The following is an 18479-nucleotide window of genomic DNA, read 5'->3' on the forward strand; positions in this document are numbered from 1 at the left end:
CAAAAAATATTCAAACACTCAAACCTGCTAATATATCAACAAAGACTAGAAGAAAGCAAAACAAAAAGGCTTACAAAAGAAACATTCACAGAGACTGTCTTCTTCCAAGACAACACAACAAAGTAATCACATATGATCCTAACAAGTGAAATAGAAACCAAAAATATGCATAATTCCTTTTAACCTTGATATTTCATATCAGACGCCACATCCTCCAAGAAACTGTTCGACCTCCCAAACAGAGGTTAACTGTCCAGTCTATTAGTTCCTTAGTGCCCTAGACCTCACCCAGCACAGCACTATTACTCTGTATTCTACCTGCCTGTCTACTTATCCACCTTAATCTCCCACTTGGCCAAAATTCAGTGTGGGTAAGGACCCCACACTGTGTCATCTTTGTCATCAGTCAATGACTCCACGTTATCAAGTATTAAAAAAACTTTTTTTTTTAATGGATGAACAAGGCAATGGCCATGCACTGAAAAAGAATTTCATGACCTAATGTGAAGAATAATTTCTCTATTTTCAAATTGGCTCATGTAGGGGAGCACCTGAAAGTCACGGGGCCCTTTGTGGAACACCATGCTCTTTTTAGTATGTCAAAATGAATCAAGTTAACTCTACCATATGGTTAGAGACAACTTTAGAAACATAAAATATATACCTATTTTATTGATGTACTACAAGTACAATCCTGAGTTCAGAAGAAATAAAGTTGTCAAACTCAGTTTGATCAGCAATTTCTGATTTTTTTAAATTAATATTTCTTAGCTACCTGTTCATTTTACTAGCAAAAAAGTGGCAGTACACACTAAATTTTTAATAAAGAAAAACAAAATACAAATGCAGATCTTGTTTCTGTTTATTGAGATAAAAACCATTGTTCACTATTAGCAGTGGAATACCTTAGTCTAGTTTTGGAACTAATTTGAGATCAACTGCCTAAAGCCATCCAGCTTCTTTTTCTTTGATGGCTTCATTTTTTTCCCTCAATTTTGTACCCCTTTTTTATTCCCCTTTATTTTCTAGAACAGCGTTTCTCAAAGTGTGGTCCCTAGACCACCTGTCCAAATGTGGTGAAATGCTTCTTAAATGCAGATTCCTGCTGACCACCACACCCAAGCGCCCAGCAGTCAGATCAGAATCTTTGTGGGGAGGGTAGAAATCTATACATTTAATACCTCGACTGATTCTTATGTACACTAAAGCCTGAAAACCATTACTCCAAAAACAGTGCCACTCAGCATCTTCTGCTTTAAAATGAGCTTCAACAATTCAGCTGTTTGATTTTACCACCAGCACACAGAAAATTGTGGAGGGCCTGATATGATGCAAATTCAGGATTAGCAATCCCTGTTCTAAAAGAAATCATATTTTAGTGGTGCAGTCTCACATAGCTTCCACATGGATAAATCTTGATCATCGAAAGTTAGATTATTGCTATTTAGGAAGCACCTCATATACTGTGGAGCTGTGTCATTTTTCATAACAAGATCTTTAAATATCATCAAAATTTGATCTGCAAAGTCAAGAAACAATGCATTATTTAGACTCTAAATCTCTAGCCTCTTTGAACTAAGCTAAAGTGATCAAATGTTAATATTATTACTTGAGTCATGTTTTTTTAACTCAATGAAAGCTGAGCTGACCTGCTAATATATTACTGTTTAACTCAAAAGCCTTATTCAGGAATTAGAATAATCTCTTTCAGCCTAAAGTAAATTCCCTCAGCTATCACTCAACTTCAATTTACAAATGTGTTTCTATGGCAAGCTCATAACGTTGCTCTTGGGATAAGCAGACTAGACACTGTGGCTCCTTTCATATACATGCCTGCACACTGTGCCAAGATGACTAGTGTCAAGATGGGAGGGGGTCTGAGGCCACAGAAGCTTGCTCTGCTGGCTCATTTTAAAATTTGGGGGGCTTCCCTGGTGGCACAGTGGGGGCCCGTGAGCCATGGCCGCTGAGCCTGCGTGTCCGGAGCCTGTGCTCCACAACGGGAGAGGCCACAACAGTGAGAGGCCCTCATACCGCAAAAACAAAACAAAACAAAACAGAACAAAAATAAATAAAAATAATAAAATAAAATTTTGGGTATGCTCTTATCATGGACTACTGGCCACAAACCCATATAAATTTCTTTTTATACTACCTCTCGAATAATTGGAATAGGGCTGAAAAACTGACTTAACTTTGTTTGAAGATTCGGACTTAAATTCCAGCTCTGCCAACTGCAGAAAAGTCACTCAACGGTTCTGGCTTTGGTTTCTTTATTGGGGAAAAACAATGGGATAACTCTAGATGAGGGATTTTCAGTTGACAGGGTGGGGGGCACAGTAAATTCTCCTAAGAAGAGGGGCACACTTTTCATTACCCCCAATCTAAGAATCATTGCTGTGGCGCTCCACTGGTACTGCTGGCAGAGGGCAGTGTGCTTCAGTCCAGCTGAGCTCTCATGGGCCTATAAGTTGAGGACTTTATGATTTCTGTCAACCCATAGAACCTTATTACTGAAGCATGGTTTTTCAAATTTTAAAAATTCTCTGTCTAGTGTTGGATTTTTAGATGGCTGTCTAGAAATTTTCTCCAATAGAAAACAGATCAATGTTTCCTCTTAATGTCTTTCATGTCTGACGAGGAAAAGCCACTCTCCCAGCTCAATGCTCAGCGTAATTTTTACCACGTTCTGTCCCCAAATGGTGTTTTAACTTAAATATACCCTTATATAATGACACGCAGTTGAGTGAAAATTAACCAACTCATATCCTATAAAAGAATGTGGTCTTCATGCTCCAAGAGTTGACTGAGAGAGCAAAGGTTATGGAAGACATGCAGGACCCTTGTACTCATGTCAGATTATGACATATTATAAATGCATGCTCTCATGCCATGGTGCAACTGAGCCCACGCGCCACAACTACTGAGCCCACGTGCCTCAACTAGAGAGCCTGCGTGAGGCAAATTACAAAGCCCACACGCTCTGGAACCCACACGCCACAACTACAGAGCCCAAGTACCCTGGAACCCATGCGCCACAACTAGAGAGAGAAAGCCCACACACCACAGCTAGTGAGAAGCCTGCGCGCCGCAACAGAAAGAGCCCGTGTGCCGCAACAAAGATCCCCATGTGCCACAATGAAGACCTGACACAGCCAAAAAAGTTAAAAAAAAGAAAAATGCATGCTCTCCACACATCAGTGTCTGCTGCCTACATTTTTAAATAACTGTGATATAAAATTCTATAGGTCTTTTTCCACTCATGAATACTTGACATTTTTCAACATTATTACAAGTTCCTTGTAAATATTTCTTAATTGAGATATAACTGATATATAACACATTAGTTACTGGTATACAATACAATATATGTATATTTTGTGAAATGATCACCACAATAAGTCTAGTTAACATCTGTCAACTCATGTAGTTACAATTTTTGTTTCTTTTGATGAGAACTTTTAAGATCTACTCTCTTAGCAACTCTCAAATACAGGATACAATATTATTGACTACAGTCACCCTGCTGTACATTACATTCCCAGGGTTTCTTTATTTTACAAATGGAAGTCTGCACCTTTTGACCACCACCAATATTGCCCACCCCCCCACCTCTGGCAACCACCAATCTGTCCTCTGTATCTATGAGTTCAGTGTTATGGCAGGATTTCCTTCTTTTTATTTCTGAATAATACACACATACACACACACACACACACATATCTTCCTTATCCATTCATCCATTGATGGACACTTAGGTTGCTTCCATGTCTTGGCTATTGTAAACAATGTTGTAATAAACACAGGGGTACAGATATCCTTTTGAGTTAGTGCTTTTGTTTCCTTCTGATAAATACCCAGAAATGGGATTGCTGGGTCATAAAGTAGCTCTATTTTTAATTTTTTGAGGAACCTCCACACTGTCTTCCATGGTGGCTGCACCAATTTACATTCTGAACAACTGGGTACAAGGGTTCCCTTTTCTCCACACCCTCATCAACACTTGTTTTTCTGTTTGTTTTAAAAAAAATTATTTATCTATTTATTTTTGGCTGCGTTGGGTCTTCGTTGTTGGGTCTTTGTTGCTGTGCACTGGCTTTCTCTAGATGTGGCGAGCGGGGGCTTCTCTTCGTTGTGGTGCACGGGCTTCTCACTGCAATAGCTTCTCATTTCGGAGCTTGGGCTCTAGGCGTGCGGGCTTCAGTAGTTGCGGCACGTGGCCTCAGTAGCTGTGGCTCGCACACCCTAGAGCGCAGGCTCAGTAGCTATGGCGCACGGGCTTAGTTGCTCCGTGGCATGTGGGATCTTCCCGGACCAGGGCTTGAACCCGTGTCCCTGCATTGGCAGGCAGATTCTTAACTACTGCGCCACCAGGGAAGTCCAACACTTGTTATTTCTTGTCTTTTTGATGATAGCCATTCTGACAGGCAATATCTTATTGTGGTTTTGATTTGCATTTCCTTGATGATTAATGATGTTTAGCACCTTTTCATGTACCTGTTGGCCATCTGTATGTCCTCTTTGGAGAAATGTCTATTCATATCTTCTGCTCATTTTTTCATCAGATTTTTTTTTCTATTGTGTTGTGTGAGTTCTCTATATAATTTAGATATTAACCCCTCATCAGATATATGATTTACAAATATTTTCTCCCATTCTGTAGGATGCCTTTTCATTTTGTTGATGGTTTCTTTAACTGTGCAGAAGCTTTTTAGTTTGATGTAGTCCCACTTGTTTACTTTTGCTTTTTTGCCTTTGCTTTTGGTGTCAAAGCCAAAAAAACACTGCCGAGACCAATGTCAAGGACCTTACCACTTATGTTTTCTTCTAGTTTTATGATTTCAACTCTATGTTCAAGTCTTTAATCCATTTTGAGTTGATTTTTATGTATGGTGGAATATAGTGGTCCAGTTTTCCCAACACCATTTATTGAAGACTGTCCTTTCCCCGTCGTATATTCTTGGCTCCTCTGTCATAAATTCATTGCCCATGTAAATATGGGTTTACTTCTGGGTTCTCTATTCTGCTCCATTCATCTATGTGTCTGTTTTCATGCCAATATCATACTGTTTTGATTACTATAGCTCTGTAATGTAGTCTGAAATCAGGAAGCATGATGCCTCCACCTGTGTTCTTCCTCAAAACTGTTTTGGTTCTTCAGGGTCTTTTGTGGTTCCACACAAATGTTAGGAATTAAGTACTTTTTAATGGTCAAAAAATATTTCAACAAGTAGATCTATGGTTATTTAAACATGTCAGTTTCCAGATAAAATGGATTTTTCAAGAGAAATATTGCCATTAAAGTACTTCTTAACAAAAATTTCAAATTGGAAATGTTACTAGACTATGTTTCTAACAGTACCTTAGTTTTTCTTTCCAAAGTAACATTCAGTGATCATTTTAACCTTATTTTCTCTTATGACTTCAATTATTTGACGACAGAAGACAAGAATGTCTGGTTTCCTAAATTCAGATATTTCCTACTTAGAATGCCTAAACTGATGAGTGTCCCTGACTTTTTCTCCACATCTCATCTGTACAAAGGGAAAAAGAAGAATTCCAGTTTGGAGGTTGCCAGATTCCTTTCTCTCTCGTAGTTCCCAGACTCTTGCCTGCCCTTGCTGTAGCAGCTATTGTATATTTGATCCTTAGTGTTTTTAATATTCCTATGTTTCTGACCTCAGCTTAGCAAAATGACTGAAACTTTGCTTTCTGTTCATTGCTTCTGCTTTACTCAGATCCCCACATCCCTATTTTAGAGCTTAGCAAAGAACAGTGGAAAGTATAACAGCTTTGAAGTCAGACCTGGATTAGAATCCTGGTTCCATCAACAACTATGAGATCTCAGGCAAATCACTTAAACCCTCTCTATGCTTCAGATTCCTCAGCTGTAAAGTGTGGCTAACAGTGTCTGCCACAAATGTGCACTGAGTATTAGACTCAGTACTACTCAGGAAAATGTACTGAAAGTGCCCAACACAGCGTGGCACACGGCAAGCCTTCATAAACCCTGGTTACTACTGTTCAACAGTGCATACCATTACTATTATTGCTCACATTTCCTTACCCTAATTTGGAACTGGCATTCTTGATCCCTGACTTGAACCCCAAGATTGCCAGTGCCAGGGAGATGCAGAAGGAGAAGAACAAGTCCCTCTCTGACAAAGAAATCTGCAAATTTGGAAATACCCAACTGGAAAAGGAAGGCAATTACTAATCACGAAGGTTAAAGAGGAAACCCAGCAAGAATCAACTGGGTGTTTGAGATAAGTATGTTGACTTGAATAGAAAACAAAAGACGTCTCAGAAACATTCCAGTTGAAGTATGTAAATACATAGAAATCTGTTACTGGCATTTAAAAAAATGAAATAAAACATAGCTTTTCAGTGGCAAAAATAACTCCATGAGGAGTTATTTTTCCAGATAGCATAAAATTAGTTTCCTATCTTAAACTGCACCTGCTAGATTACTAACATTTGTATTATTAAGTCTCCGGACTTAAAGTGCTTTTAATGTGAATTTTCCTCCTACTGTGCCCATCTGTTCTTTTCTTGTGGGCCCAGGGGAAGCCAAGACTTAATAAATATTCAGTTCTCAGACTTCTTTATGATATTTTCATATAAGCATTTTTATCCACTGAAGAAAATTATAAGACTGTGTTCAGAAACTTAACTCCACTTGATTTCCCTTTTCTCACTATCCACGTGGTCATTATTTTCATGAAAGACTAAGAAGTCACCATACATATAAAAAGTAAAGCCAAGGAAAACAAATAATTATAACTTTAAAAGGTAAATTTGTCAGGGATAGTAAGTGATCTTTGATATCTGATAACACCAAGGTATCTTATTTATTCATATAATATTAGACAAATAATTTATGACTTAGCCAATATTAAATTAATGTGGATAGAGCCAGCTCAGGTGGGAGAAGGCATCAGCCGTGGCCTCCCTCACAGGATGCATTTCACCCAGTGACGCTGCTCCTCTGCCCAACCAGGTCAGGGCCATGTGAGCGTGCTTTCCATGACCACCTTCCCTACCATGACAGCAAGCTGGCTGGATAGAAATGATCCATACCTAAGTTCTCCCTGTGTAGTGTCAATATTTCACTAAATAAACATTCATTGTACTTAAAAAATCAAAAGTTCAAAAACAAGGTAAAACCAGCAAAGAAATGGATGGTTGCTACATTAAAAACACTATAAGCTACAAACACAAATTCAAGACATGTACAAATATTAGCTACAACATGGCTACTTATGAAACTCCCTGGCAGGCAGAGTTCTGGAGGCAGGTGTTACTTATTGGCAGGCTTAGAGCAGACAAAAAAGGAAAAAAACAAACTACCTCAGCAGCTGCAAAGCCGATGCATACTCCTCTGAATCCCGTATGTTCTTTTCTAAACACGTGCAGTACAGCTCTCTGATCTGGAAGTGAACAGCACACTTGTGAGGAATCAAAAGTGATCTCCTAAGTTTGCACACTACGTTTGGAAAAATCATAAATGGTCAAGTCAAAAAAAATAATGTCATTAAAAACAGCCACTTTCTGTAGATGACAACAGACTTGGCATATATCACATGGATCAGGCATTTACATAAAACACCATTCACATGAAAGCAAAATGAGACCATATTGGGATTGGCTGACATTACTGGTCACTTTGTAATAAGAAAATTATTAAAATGATGATGTGATTACTAAAAAGGTTTAATGGCAGAAAATGTCTTATAAACAAGTCATTCTTACATATCTATATTTGTTCTCTAAACCTTCTGAGTTAAGGATGCAAAGATTTAGGAATACAGAATTCTTCCATTGCATTCACTTGACAGGTGGTTCACAGGTTTATGCTATGACACGAAGGCCAGCAGAGCATAATTTTGCAAGGAGCAAATTCTTAAACTGTCTCCCTTTAGCTCTGGGCGTAATGCAAGGTTAACCATTAAATGGTCTCAAACATTCCTTTTTCCATTTCACTAAAGTGGAGGATCAGCTCTCTCAGTATAAGTGACAAAGAAATGTTAAAGAAAACAAGTTTAAATGCCTTAGCACATGTACATTGGAGAGAAAGCAACACCACTTGGATTCATGTGGCTGTTTCCAGTTGTGGCCATCAGACAAAAAATACTGTTTCAATAACGAGTAAAGTATACAGCTGGAATGGATTTAGATTGCGTACTCACTGCAAGATTTGGATCCATTTCAAATTCTGATGCCTGAATGCTACCAAACTCAAAGCAAAAAACCACTAATATTCCTACTTTGTAGATTCCAAATGAGTAAGTTCTGGTTACCTGTCGACCCAGTGGGTACTTGGGAAGAGAAGAGGTGAACTGATGAAGACATCTCAAAACCAGGAAGTAATTTGTATGGTAAACATGTAGGTTTTCTAGTAATGACTGTGTTTCCTCCTAAAAAAAAAAAAAAAAAACATAGAATACATTACAAATATGTAAGCCAGCAATTAAAAGAATAAAATACTAAAATCTAATTCATGGGTATATATATATAAAATTTCCAGAAAACTGATGAGAGAAGATTCAGAATTGCAAATCAACCTTAATCCTGAGAATTTTTAATGCACACAAAATCTAGGATAAAGGCTGGATATTTTGTATTTAATGTCAAGTCTGGCGATATTTCACACACACCAAAATTAATATTGTAATTTAATTTCCTCCTATCTACAGCACTGCCACAATAACTTGGCCCCCAAAATACAAGTGTGCAAAAGAGCGCCCACGGGATGCCTGCCCATGCTAGTCACCTGGTGTGTACCACAGCAAGGTATGCCCATCACCCTCTACCTCACTGGCAGCAGAAGGGTGAGGAGATCACCAGAGCACCCACTACCAATGTAATTAACGGTTGCTGAGGTTCCGCTTAAGATGTATGTATGCTTTTCTTAAAGTCCTGGTAAAGTTGTGTTTGAAAGGGAAGAAGGAGAGACTGTAGAAGAAATACTGCAGGTGTAAACCCCTGCTTTTTGCTGGGAATCTCCAATACTGGTTTAGTCACTTTACCAACTAAGGGGAAAAAAAAGTGAAAAAGCAATGTGAAGCCAACAAGCTTTATAATTTAGAATCCAACAAGTATGATATGGGAGATAGTGTCTTAAGAAACCTATGGGATGACTGAGCTCACAAATCAGTTTCAAAAGGTTTTTCTTGGGGGCGGGGGGTGGCTGGAAGTGATTATGTTTTCCAGAACCTTCTGAAATGGTTTAGAAATGATTTTAAAACACTACGTCCTATCAAGCATTTTTCAGACCTCAAATACTTTTATCACTGCTTATTTCTGTAACATTTTCTTAAGAGGATTATGATCTGTGGCATGGTCTTCAAATTTTCTTCTCCAATGAGAAGTCATATAAAGGACTTTAACTACTGGGCTGTCTTTTTTTTCAGTAATATATTGCAGATACCCATTATTTTCAGTGGTCAACCATGCAGAAAATAATACCTCAGATATCAATAAATTCAAGCAAATCCAACATATATAAACCAACAAATCTGATATATTTTCCTAAACTCTAACTCAGAAATCAATTCCTTGGTCAGCAATCTATGGACCATTACCTGAAAGCATAGGGCAAATGAAAGAAAAGATTTTAGTATCAAAATGTTTTCCCACCAGTATCCGAGTTAGTTGGAATTTCAAAAATCTAGGTCTCCTATCATAACAAAGGGTATTTTAACCACCACTGGCAAGGTATACTTTAATTCTATTTTCACTGTAAGCTATGACAGAGACTGCATAAAGCCACTAACTGTTTGCCTTGATGTGTGATTAAACAGCTTTTAAACAGGGGCAATATTCTGGAGAAAAAGGAATCTATTCCTGAATAATAATCATACTTCTTGCTGCTTCATGCACTACCTATTACTTTTGCTTTGTGGAGTAACTGTAAATACAAATAACTAGGTGATACAGTAGAAATGAATGCCATCTTCACTGAATTTACTTGTATGTGGAGAGAAAAGAAATACCTGACACAGTATGGGCAATGTTACACGCTCAAGGAACTATATGCCCTAGAATAAGTGTGAGAGGAGGGATACGAACATGTTTTCTACCAGAATGTGGATCACATCCCTGTGCTGAGTGGAATGCTAGCATTTAAAAAACATTTTGTTTGGTTTTGTTCCTATAATATGGCAGACTATTTCATGTGAGGAAATGGAGTTCTGGTTCCAACATTGGAAATAAAACCGGCTACATGGGACTTAATTGAGAGAAGATCTGTGATATCTTTCTAAGAGATTTTCAAGAATAATTTTGACCATCCCAAATCTTTGCTTTACGTGCTGACTTTAGAACCTAATCTCCATATAAGAAAGATTCCACTGTTACTTATATCTGTGTGCTTATCAGCTGCAGCAGAAAACATCACAAATGACTAATTTAACTTTTTCACGTAACCTGTTCTCTAAGTTCTTTGTCTTGCTGAGATACCTACCTGCAAATGCCTTTATCTAGGCAGGGCAACAATCCTGATGCACTTTAGGAACACTTTTTCATAAACTTAAGTCTGGTTTTAATGTATGAGAAAATTTCCCACTTAATAAACACATTACAGCAGCATCACAGTATGCTCATGCAAAAGCAAAGCCTGTTGAAACAGTACTCCTGTTTTCCAAGCATTAAAGTTTTCCTCAGGCATCCTTTCTGTACCGTAGTCACAGCTGCCACTGTTTTATTTCATAGTTGTGTTTAGGGTGGTCCTTTTCAACAGAGATACACTGCCTAGAAATATTTATTATTTCCCAAAGAGATATGTTTTCTTCTGTTCTTGAAAAATGAAGACCTCTTGGTCTCTACTGATCTTTGAAACAGATACAGGACAGTGTGCTGTAAGAAAAACAGAACAGAAACAACCTCCTTGCTCTTCCTCAAACGTTCCAGACATGCTCCAACCTCAGGTCTTTTGCACTTACTGTTGCTCTGCTTGGGACTCTCTTCCTACAGATTCCTGCGTGGCAAGCTCTACAAGTACCCTTTATTAAAGTCACCTTCTTGGTGAGGCTCTTATTTAAAATTTCAATCCCACTCCCCATGCACACCGTCCACATTCCCTTCCTTTCACTGTTTTCACCTTAGCAATTATCACTAACATAGATATTTTACCTACTCATCTTGGTAACAGATAAGCTCCACGAAGGCAGGGGGTTTTGACTGTTTTGTTCAGTCCTGTACTAGATTAATACCTGGCATACAGTAGTCACTCAAAAAATACTTGTTGAATGAGGAAGTGCGTGAATGAATGGAGGTCAACACGCAGTCTCTCTCCTAAATAAAAGCAACCGCTTTTGTCTTGCTGGGTGTGGGCCAGACTTAACTAATTTTTCAAAAGAAGACAAAAGTCTGAATTTGTGATGTAAAATATCTCAATTTGTAAATGTTGCCTCAGATTAAAAACAAAAACCACTATGGACCTAAAAAATCACATTTATAGCAGGCTGTCAGTTGCCAGTCAACGTGTAATACACCCTTTTAAATCAGCCATCTCCAATCACTTCAATTCTGTCATTCATTCAAAAATCATTCATGTATTATTGTTTACTTACATGACAAGGCCTCTATCATTACTGATCTAGTTACTTTTTTTTGGAGAAGCCAATGACTATGTAAAACTTAAATATATATATATATATAGATAAAGAAAACTTGAGTAGAATTACATTTGCCATGATGCTTAGTTTCTGCATTTATTTCTCTTATTTCCACAGTATTTATCACTTTCGTGTCTAGAATGGTATGCATGGGGTGAAGAGTGATCTCAAGAAGATTACATGGAAGTATGTAAAAGTGACTAAATTTCTGCAATTTATTCCTTTCAGATCATGAAAAGCTAGTAAAACAAACATATTGAATTTCTGGATGAAAACGCATCAGCTGTCCAAGAACACAGCATTTTCTTATTTATCATCTTGATAGAACTAAGTGTTATTTTTCTCATTAGAGAGAAATTTTGGCTGACAGTGTTTCCCAGATCACATGGCAGCTACCTAGAGAACAGCAAACCACCGTTTTCTCCCAGCTCGTGAGTGGCCTGAGTGCCAGTCCTCTCATCTGTCTCAGGCTTTTGTCCTGCATACTCCTACCCCAGCATTTACATCAGAAGCACGTGATGAAGAGTTTGGATTTAAAGTGTCAATTCCTCACACACTACCAGGCTAACGCCTAGCTTGTTTGATCACGTTTGGTAGTTTGTTTGCAGTGGTTTTCTTTTTTCCTTCTCTTTTCCTTTTATTATTAATAAATCTATTATTAATAGATTTCCCCCTTCCTTCTGCCCTTTGGTTCTGCCAAAAGAAACAGAAAGAAGAGGCATGGGCAAACGTGAAAGGCCGGTCTGCAACAAACACATGATAAGCATGCTAAATGGTGACCAGAAGTCCTTGCCCTACCACTAACTTGCTCTGTGATTTCAGATATTTCACTTCCTTTCTCTTGGCTGCAGTTCCTCACTTGTAAAATCAGCATGCTCAATCAGATTATCTTTGTAATAGTAATATATTACAACTCTAAGACATTCTCTTACTTCCCACTCTCAATGGAGTTAAAATCTAGTTGGGCACATAGGCATAGTGGCATGAAACATTAAAAGTCAGAATAATAAAACTTCAACTGTCACCTGCAAGAGACTGAATCTAAGTTTTCTACATACCATGAAGTTTAACCCTTTAAGGGCTGAGAACATGCCACATAATTTTAAGTAAGATTTGAATAAAAATACATAAATTGATTTTCTTAGATGAAGTACTTGGAATTAGTCACTCATTAAATATACTGAGGATAATGTAATTTCTTGGCAAGACAGGACCAACATGAATAGCAGTTCATTACTAGTAATATAGCATGTGGTCGGTATAGAGAGCACAAGATTAAAATGGGCCTAATCTTAGATATGGTATTGGGACAATGCATAAAAACCACTAATTGGGAAAAGCTGTTAATATTCTCCCCCCCCCAACGCAAAACATTTGCTCATGGAAAGGAAGAGAATTTTTCACTATTAAAAATCTTTCCAGGGACTTCCCTGGTGGTCCAGTGGTTAAGACTCCATGCTCCCAATGCAGGGGGCCCAGGTTCACCCCTGGTCAGGGAACTAGATCCCACATGCCACAACTAAAAGATCCCACATGCCACAACTAAAAGATCCCGCATGCTGCAACTAAGACCTGGCACAGCCAAAAAAAAAAAATCTTTCCAGTATTTCAAGAACTAGGGTTTTTTTTATTATAGGATAATGATAACAGTTACGCAAATGTGATATGACGCCAAAATCTTCTTCAAAGCTCTCCTTAACACCTGACTTGAAACAAAATTTCAGGCACAAGCAAGAGTAAAAATTGTATCTCTGTAATTATGGTGAATTTGAAAGTCCTGTTTAAGGCACTTTTGACAGCTCAATTTCTCATGAAATATAGTTTCATAAATTAAAGATTTAAGTTAAAAAAAAGAAAGCTTGATTACTAAAGCAATACTATGGGGCAAAAACATGGTAAAAATATATCTAGTCACTATTCCTATTTCACTTAAAACCTACAGCTGTTTACCATAATATTTTACCAAATTTAATTTCAATTAAACTTATGCACTAAAATGAAATTTTAATGAGGAATCTAAATGATTTAAGCAGTCAGAAAAAAATATTATTAATCTGTTTAATGAACAAGTAAATACAATCTTAGCATTCTAGAGCCAAAAAGAATTTTAAAGATTATTTGGTTAAACTTCTATTGAAGGCTTTGAAAGCTACTGAGTTATCAGAAGTTTGAATTAATGGGAGTTTGAGCAAGCTTATTCTGCTTAAACTTAGAAGAACTTGATTGTTGATTATCAGAGTACACGTTCTGGCCATTGTACCCAGCTGCACTGTACAACTGTTCAAGGACAGACTACTCAGAAATGAGAAAATGCACAGAATCTTTACTCTTTCATCAGCTGTATGATGAAAGAGTAAAGATTCTAAGGTCCCACCTTTGTTTGAACTTCTTAGTGAATCTTCTACAAATGTACATGATTGGGTTAGCTAAATTTTTAAACTTACAAGTGCATTAAAAAAATTCATTCCTTAAGTTTACGAAATACAAAGCTGGTACACAATTTCAAAGCAGTATCTATGAAACTAAGGGTCCATAATTTTAAGGGAGTTGAAGTTTTTTTGTCTTTTTGGGGTTTTTTTTACATCTTGATTCCAGTCAGAGGATAATTGAGATGAATAATTTGTTTAGGTTGAAATTTAGTAGCTTAGTTCTACACTTAAGAAAACAGGGTAAGGGAAACAATAAATAATGTTTCCTTCTAGGGAGTGAGTCTAATTCAGTGGTTCTTAAAGAATGGTCTCCAGACCAGCAGCATCAGCATTATCTGCGACCTTGCTAAAATGCAAATTCCTGGGGCCCAGCACAAGACTACAAAATCAGAAACTCTGGGGATGGAGCCCAGATATCTCTGTTTTAACAAGTCCTCCAAGCGATTCTGATGTATGCTAAGGTCTGAGAATCACTCATTTAGTTTATCAGAGTAGAAAGCAAACTAGACTTTTAGGGCAGAGACAATCTTGATATAAAGAGTATAAATTTCTCTCAATAACACGATGAGGTCTATGTCTTAGAAATCTGAATGTAGAAAATGGGTACAAAATGATCAATTCTAACAGTCGGTAAGTCTATATAACTATATAATCTATATGACCGTATAACAGAGCATTATATATAGTATGTATGTTATAGAATATATAAAATAGTATATTTATATTGATCTTAATTTTTATTACAGTGAAAAATAAATAGTAACAATATGATTTACATTTATAAGTTTTATTGTTCTATTTGTTTTTAACTCACTCTCACTTGCTGAACAGGCTTTGATTATCACTAATCCTATGAGGAAATCATACTAAGAAATTATCATCCAATTTCAGAGATAAGGAAATTGAGGCTTAAATAGGGTAACTGATTTCCTTAAGTACACATCGAGGAGCAGCTAGAGTTCAAACGCAAGATTTCTGAGGTCAAGATCAGGATCTTCCCCTGTATCGTGCAGTACCATATTACTGATTATCATATGGAGTTTCTTTTAATTTTTTTTATTATACAAAAATATACATAAAATTATCATGTATTTTAAAACAAAACTATAAAAAGAGAAAAAGAAAAGCATTATAAGAATAGTCAAAGATACTTTTGCTCTAAACCAGAAAAATCAACAGACATATTGATTGATTTTTTTCAGAGATATCTTCTGTCTTTTGAATTTACCAGGTAGCCTGCAGATGGCTTTTTCAGGTTAAGGGTACAAATCTTTGTGCTCCTTCATATTTCTTACTATGTAAGTCTCAAGAAAATATGCCTCTAAATGATCAAATATGTGATCCCAAAATGAATACAGCAAGGATAATAACAAACAGGGCTGATAAGTGCAACAAATACAAGCACAGCGTAAATAAATGCTTAGAAAATACACAAAAAGTTACAGAAAAGCAAAGCTAAATGTCAGGCTATTTCTGTAACAGACCAGCCTAGACATTCTCTCCCTTTGTTATCTCAATGGTTAAAGGTACTCTTTAAAAATCTATTCCTTAGGACTTCCCTGGTGGCACAGTGGTTAAGAATCTGCCTGCCAACTCAGGGGACACGGTTCGAGCCCTGTTCCAAGAAGACCCCACATGCCATGGAGCAACTAAGCCCGTGCGCCGCAAGTACCGAGCCTGCACTCTAGAGCCCGCGCACCGCAACTACTGAAGCCCGCGTGCCTAGAGCCCGTGCTCTGTAACAAAAGAAGCCACCGCAATGAGAAGCCCGTGCACCCAAGGAAGAGTAGCCCCTGCTCACCGCAACTAGAGAAAGCCTGCACAGCAATGAAGACCCAACACAGCCAAAAATAAATAAATAAAATTAATTAATTAAAAAAAAATCTATTCCTGGCTTCTGAAAATACTCTTGACAGAAAGTTCTAGCAGGAAATGCCCTTGGCAACTAGCTGACTCAGCACAGAGCTAATCTACCTAATCTTGAAAAACTCAATAAACATGCACACATCCTCTCCCACTGGTTCTTAAGTTTCTTCTCTACTGAAATAGGGTTTGAAGACTTCCTATACTGCTCTGAAAAGATTACAGAGATTATTAAAATGATTATTAAACCCAATCTAGAAGTGATTATATATTATGGCTCAGTGTGGATTCTGCCTCAGAAATAACATTTAATAAAAGCCATTCTCCATTGTAATTATGTATGCCATAATTCGTTGCGTGCAGCAATGAAGACCCAATGCAGCCAAAAATAAATAAATTTATTAAAAAAAAGGAGGTAAATTAGTATTTACCTATATAGAACACATGCCCTCTAGGAACTAATATTCTTTTATTCAAAATTTGAAAATAGTTTGTATCAGTAAAACCCACAGAGCACTAGGGCTTAACTTCAATCTCATCTTAATTTTATTACAATTTTCTAATAACTTTTTCCTTAAAAAGTTATAAAGAGTATGAAAATAAGTGTGACATTATGCATTCTAATTGTAAGGGACTTGTTAAATAAATGAAGGTAAATTCATTCAATAAAATATGATGCCACTCTTATAACTACATGTAAAAGAATAAAACTAGAACATTCTATAACACCACATACAAAAATAAACTCAAAACGGATTAAAGACCTAAATGTAAGACTGAAACCCATAAAACTCCTAGAAGAACACGTAGGCAGAACACTCTGACAATTCGCAGCAATATTTGTTTGGATCTGTCTCCTAAGGCAAAGGAAACAAAAGCAAAAATAAACAAATGGGACCTAATTAAACTTAAAATCTTTTGCACAGCAAAGGAAACCATCAACAAAATAAAAAGACAACTTACTGAATGGGAGTAAATATTTGCAAATTATATTACTGATAAGGGATTAATATCCAGCATATATAAACAGCTCACATAACTCAACTTCAAAAAACGAACAACCTGATTAAAAACAACCTGATTAAAAAATAGACATTTTTCCAAAGAGGAAATGCAGGTAGCCAACAGGCACATGCAAAGACGCTCAACATTGCTAATCATCCAGAAAATGAAAATCAAAACCACAATGAGATATCACCTCACACCTATCAGAATGTCTATCATCAAAAAGAACACAAATGTTGGCAAGGATGTGGAGAAAAGCTAACCACCTCGTACACTGTTGGTGGGAATGTAAATTGGTTCAGCCACTGTGGAAAGCAGTATGGAGGGTTCTCAAAAAACTAAAAATAGTACTACCATACGACCCAGCAATTCCACTCCTGGATATATATCGGAAAAAACCAAAAACACTAATTTGAAAAGATACATGCACCCAATGTTCATAGCAGCATTATTTACAATTGCCAATATACTGGCACCTAAGTGTCCGTCAACAGATGACTGGATAAAGAAGATGTGGTGAATATATATACAGTGGGAATACCTACTCAGCCATAAGAAAGAATGACATTTTACCATTTGCAACAACATGGATCGACTTGGAGGGTATTATGCTGAGTGAAATATGTCTGACAAAGACAAATACTGTATGATATCACTTATGTAGAATCTAAAAAATATAACAAACTCGTGAATATAACAAAAAAGAAACAGACTCACAGATACGGTTACCAGTAGGGTAAGGGTAGCGGGTAAGGGCAGGACAGGGGTAAGGGATTAAGAGGTACAAACTACTATGTATAAAATAAATAAGCTACTAGGATATATTGTACAACACAGGGAATATGGCCAATATTTTATAATAACTATAAACGGAGTATAGCCTTTAAAAATTGTGAATCACTGTATGGTGTACACCTGAAACTTATATAATATTGTATATCAACTATAACACAACAAAAAAAGGTAATCTACAAAAATAATAATACAATGCCACTCTTTAGTACTGATATAAAATGATTTCCAAGATTAAGTGCAAAACAAAACAAGGTACAGAATAGTATATATAGTTATCTTCTGTAAGACAGAGGAGTAAATCCCCAAAATATATATAATTACTTGTATATGTGGAGAATATCTCTAGAATAATACGTAAGAAACTAGTAACACTGGCTGTATCCAGGGAGGGTAAGTGGGTAGTTGGAGAACAAAGGTGGAAGGGAGTCTTTTCACTGTATATTAACTTTGCCTTTTGAATTATGTACCATGTCCAAGTATTATTTATTTTAGAAGGAAAAAAAAACTTCCTCTTTTGATATTCCCTATGTTTTATGGCTAACTCATCATTTTCTAAGCTCATTACTTCTTTCCCGGCACTATATTATCAATATGTAATGACATTTTTTTCAAATCAAATCAATACCCACTTAGCAGTGGGTCTCTAAGCTGCAGGGCTTCTATGTGTTTTTATTTATGACAGCCTTTACAAGAACACTAAAATGAGACCGCCTACAGATTCCAAAACTGCTAAGTGGAAAGAAAGCTGAGATCTGCAAGTGTTTTCAAA

The 18479-nt window shown here is 36.9% G+C and overlaps 1 protein-coding gene across 9 annotated transcripts in view; it reads right to left on the reverse strand.

The window, feature by feature from the left end:
• Nucleotides 1-18479, reverse strand: part of ORC3 (origin recognition complex subunit 3) — a 60973-nt gene that overhangs the window by 19969 nt on the left and 22525 nt on the right. For all 9 annotated transcript variants that reach the window (XR_009543847.1, XM_060167939.1, XM_060167943.1 and 6 more), the window contains 2 exons: nucleotides 8301-8417; nucleotides 7351-7430 (listed from right to left, as the gene is read on the reverse strand). Coding sequence is in view for 8 of the 9 variants with exons in the window: in XM_060167939.1 (XP_060023922.1) it covers nucleotides 7351-7430; nucleotides 8301-8417 (197 nt within the window). In the remaining variant the exon portion in view is untranslated. The remainder of the gene's footprint in view (nucleotides 1-7350; nucleotides 7431-8300; nucleotides 8418-18479) is intronic.

Source organism: Lagenorhynchus albirostris, chromosome 12, assembly GCF_949774975.1.
Source record: "Lagenorhynchus albirostris chromosome 12, mLagAlb1.1, whole genome shotgun sequence".
Classification (NCBI taxonomy): domain Eukaryota; kingdom Metazoa; phylum Chordata; class Mammalia; order Artiodactyla; family Delphinidae; genus Lagenorhynchus; species Lagenorhynchus albirostris.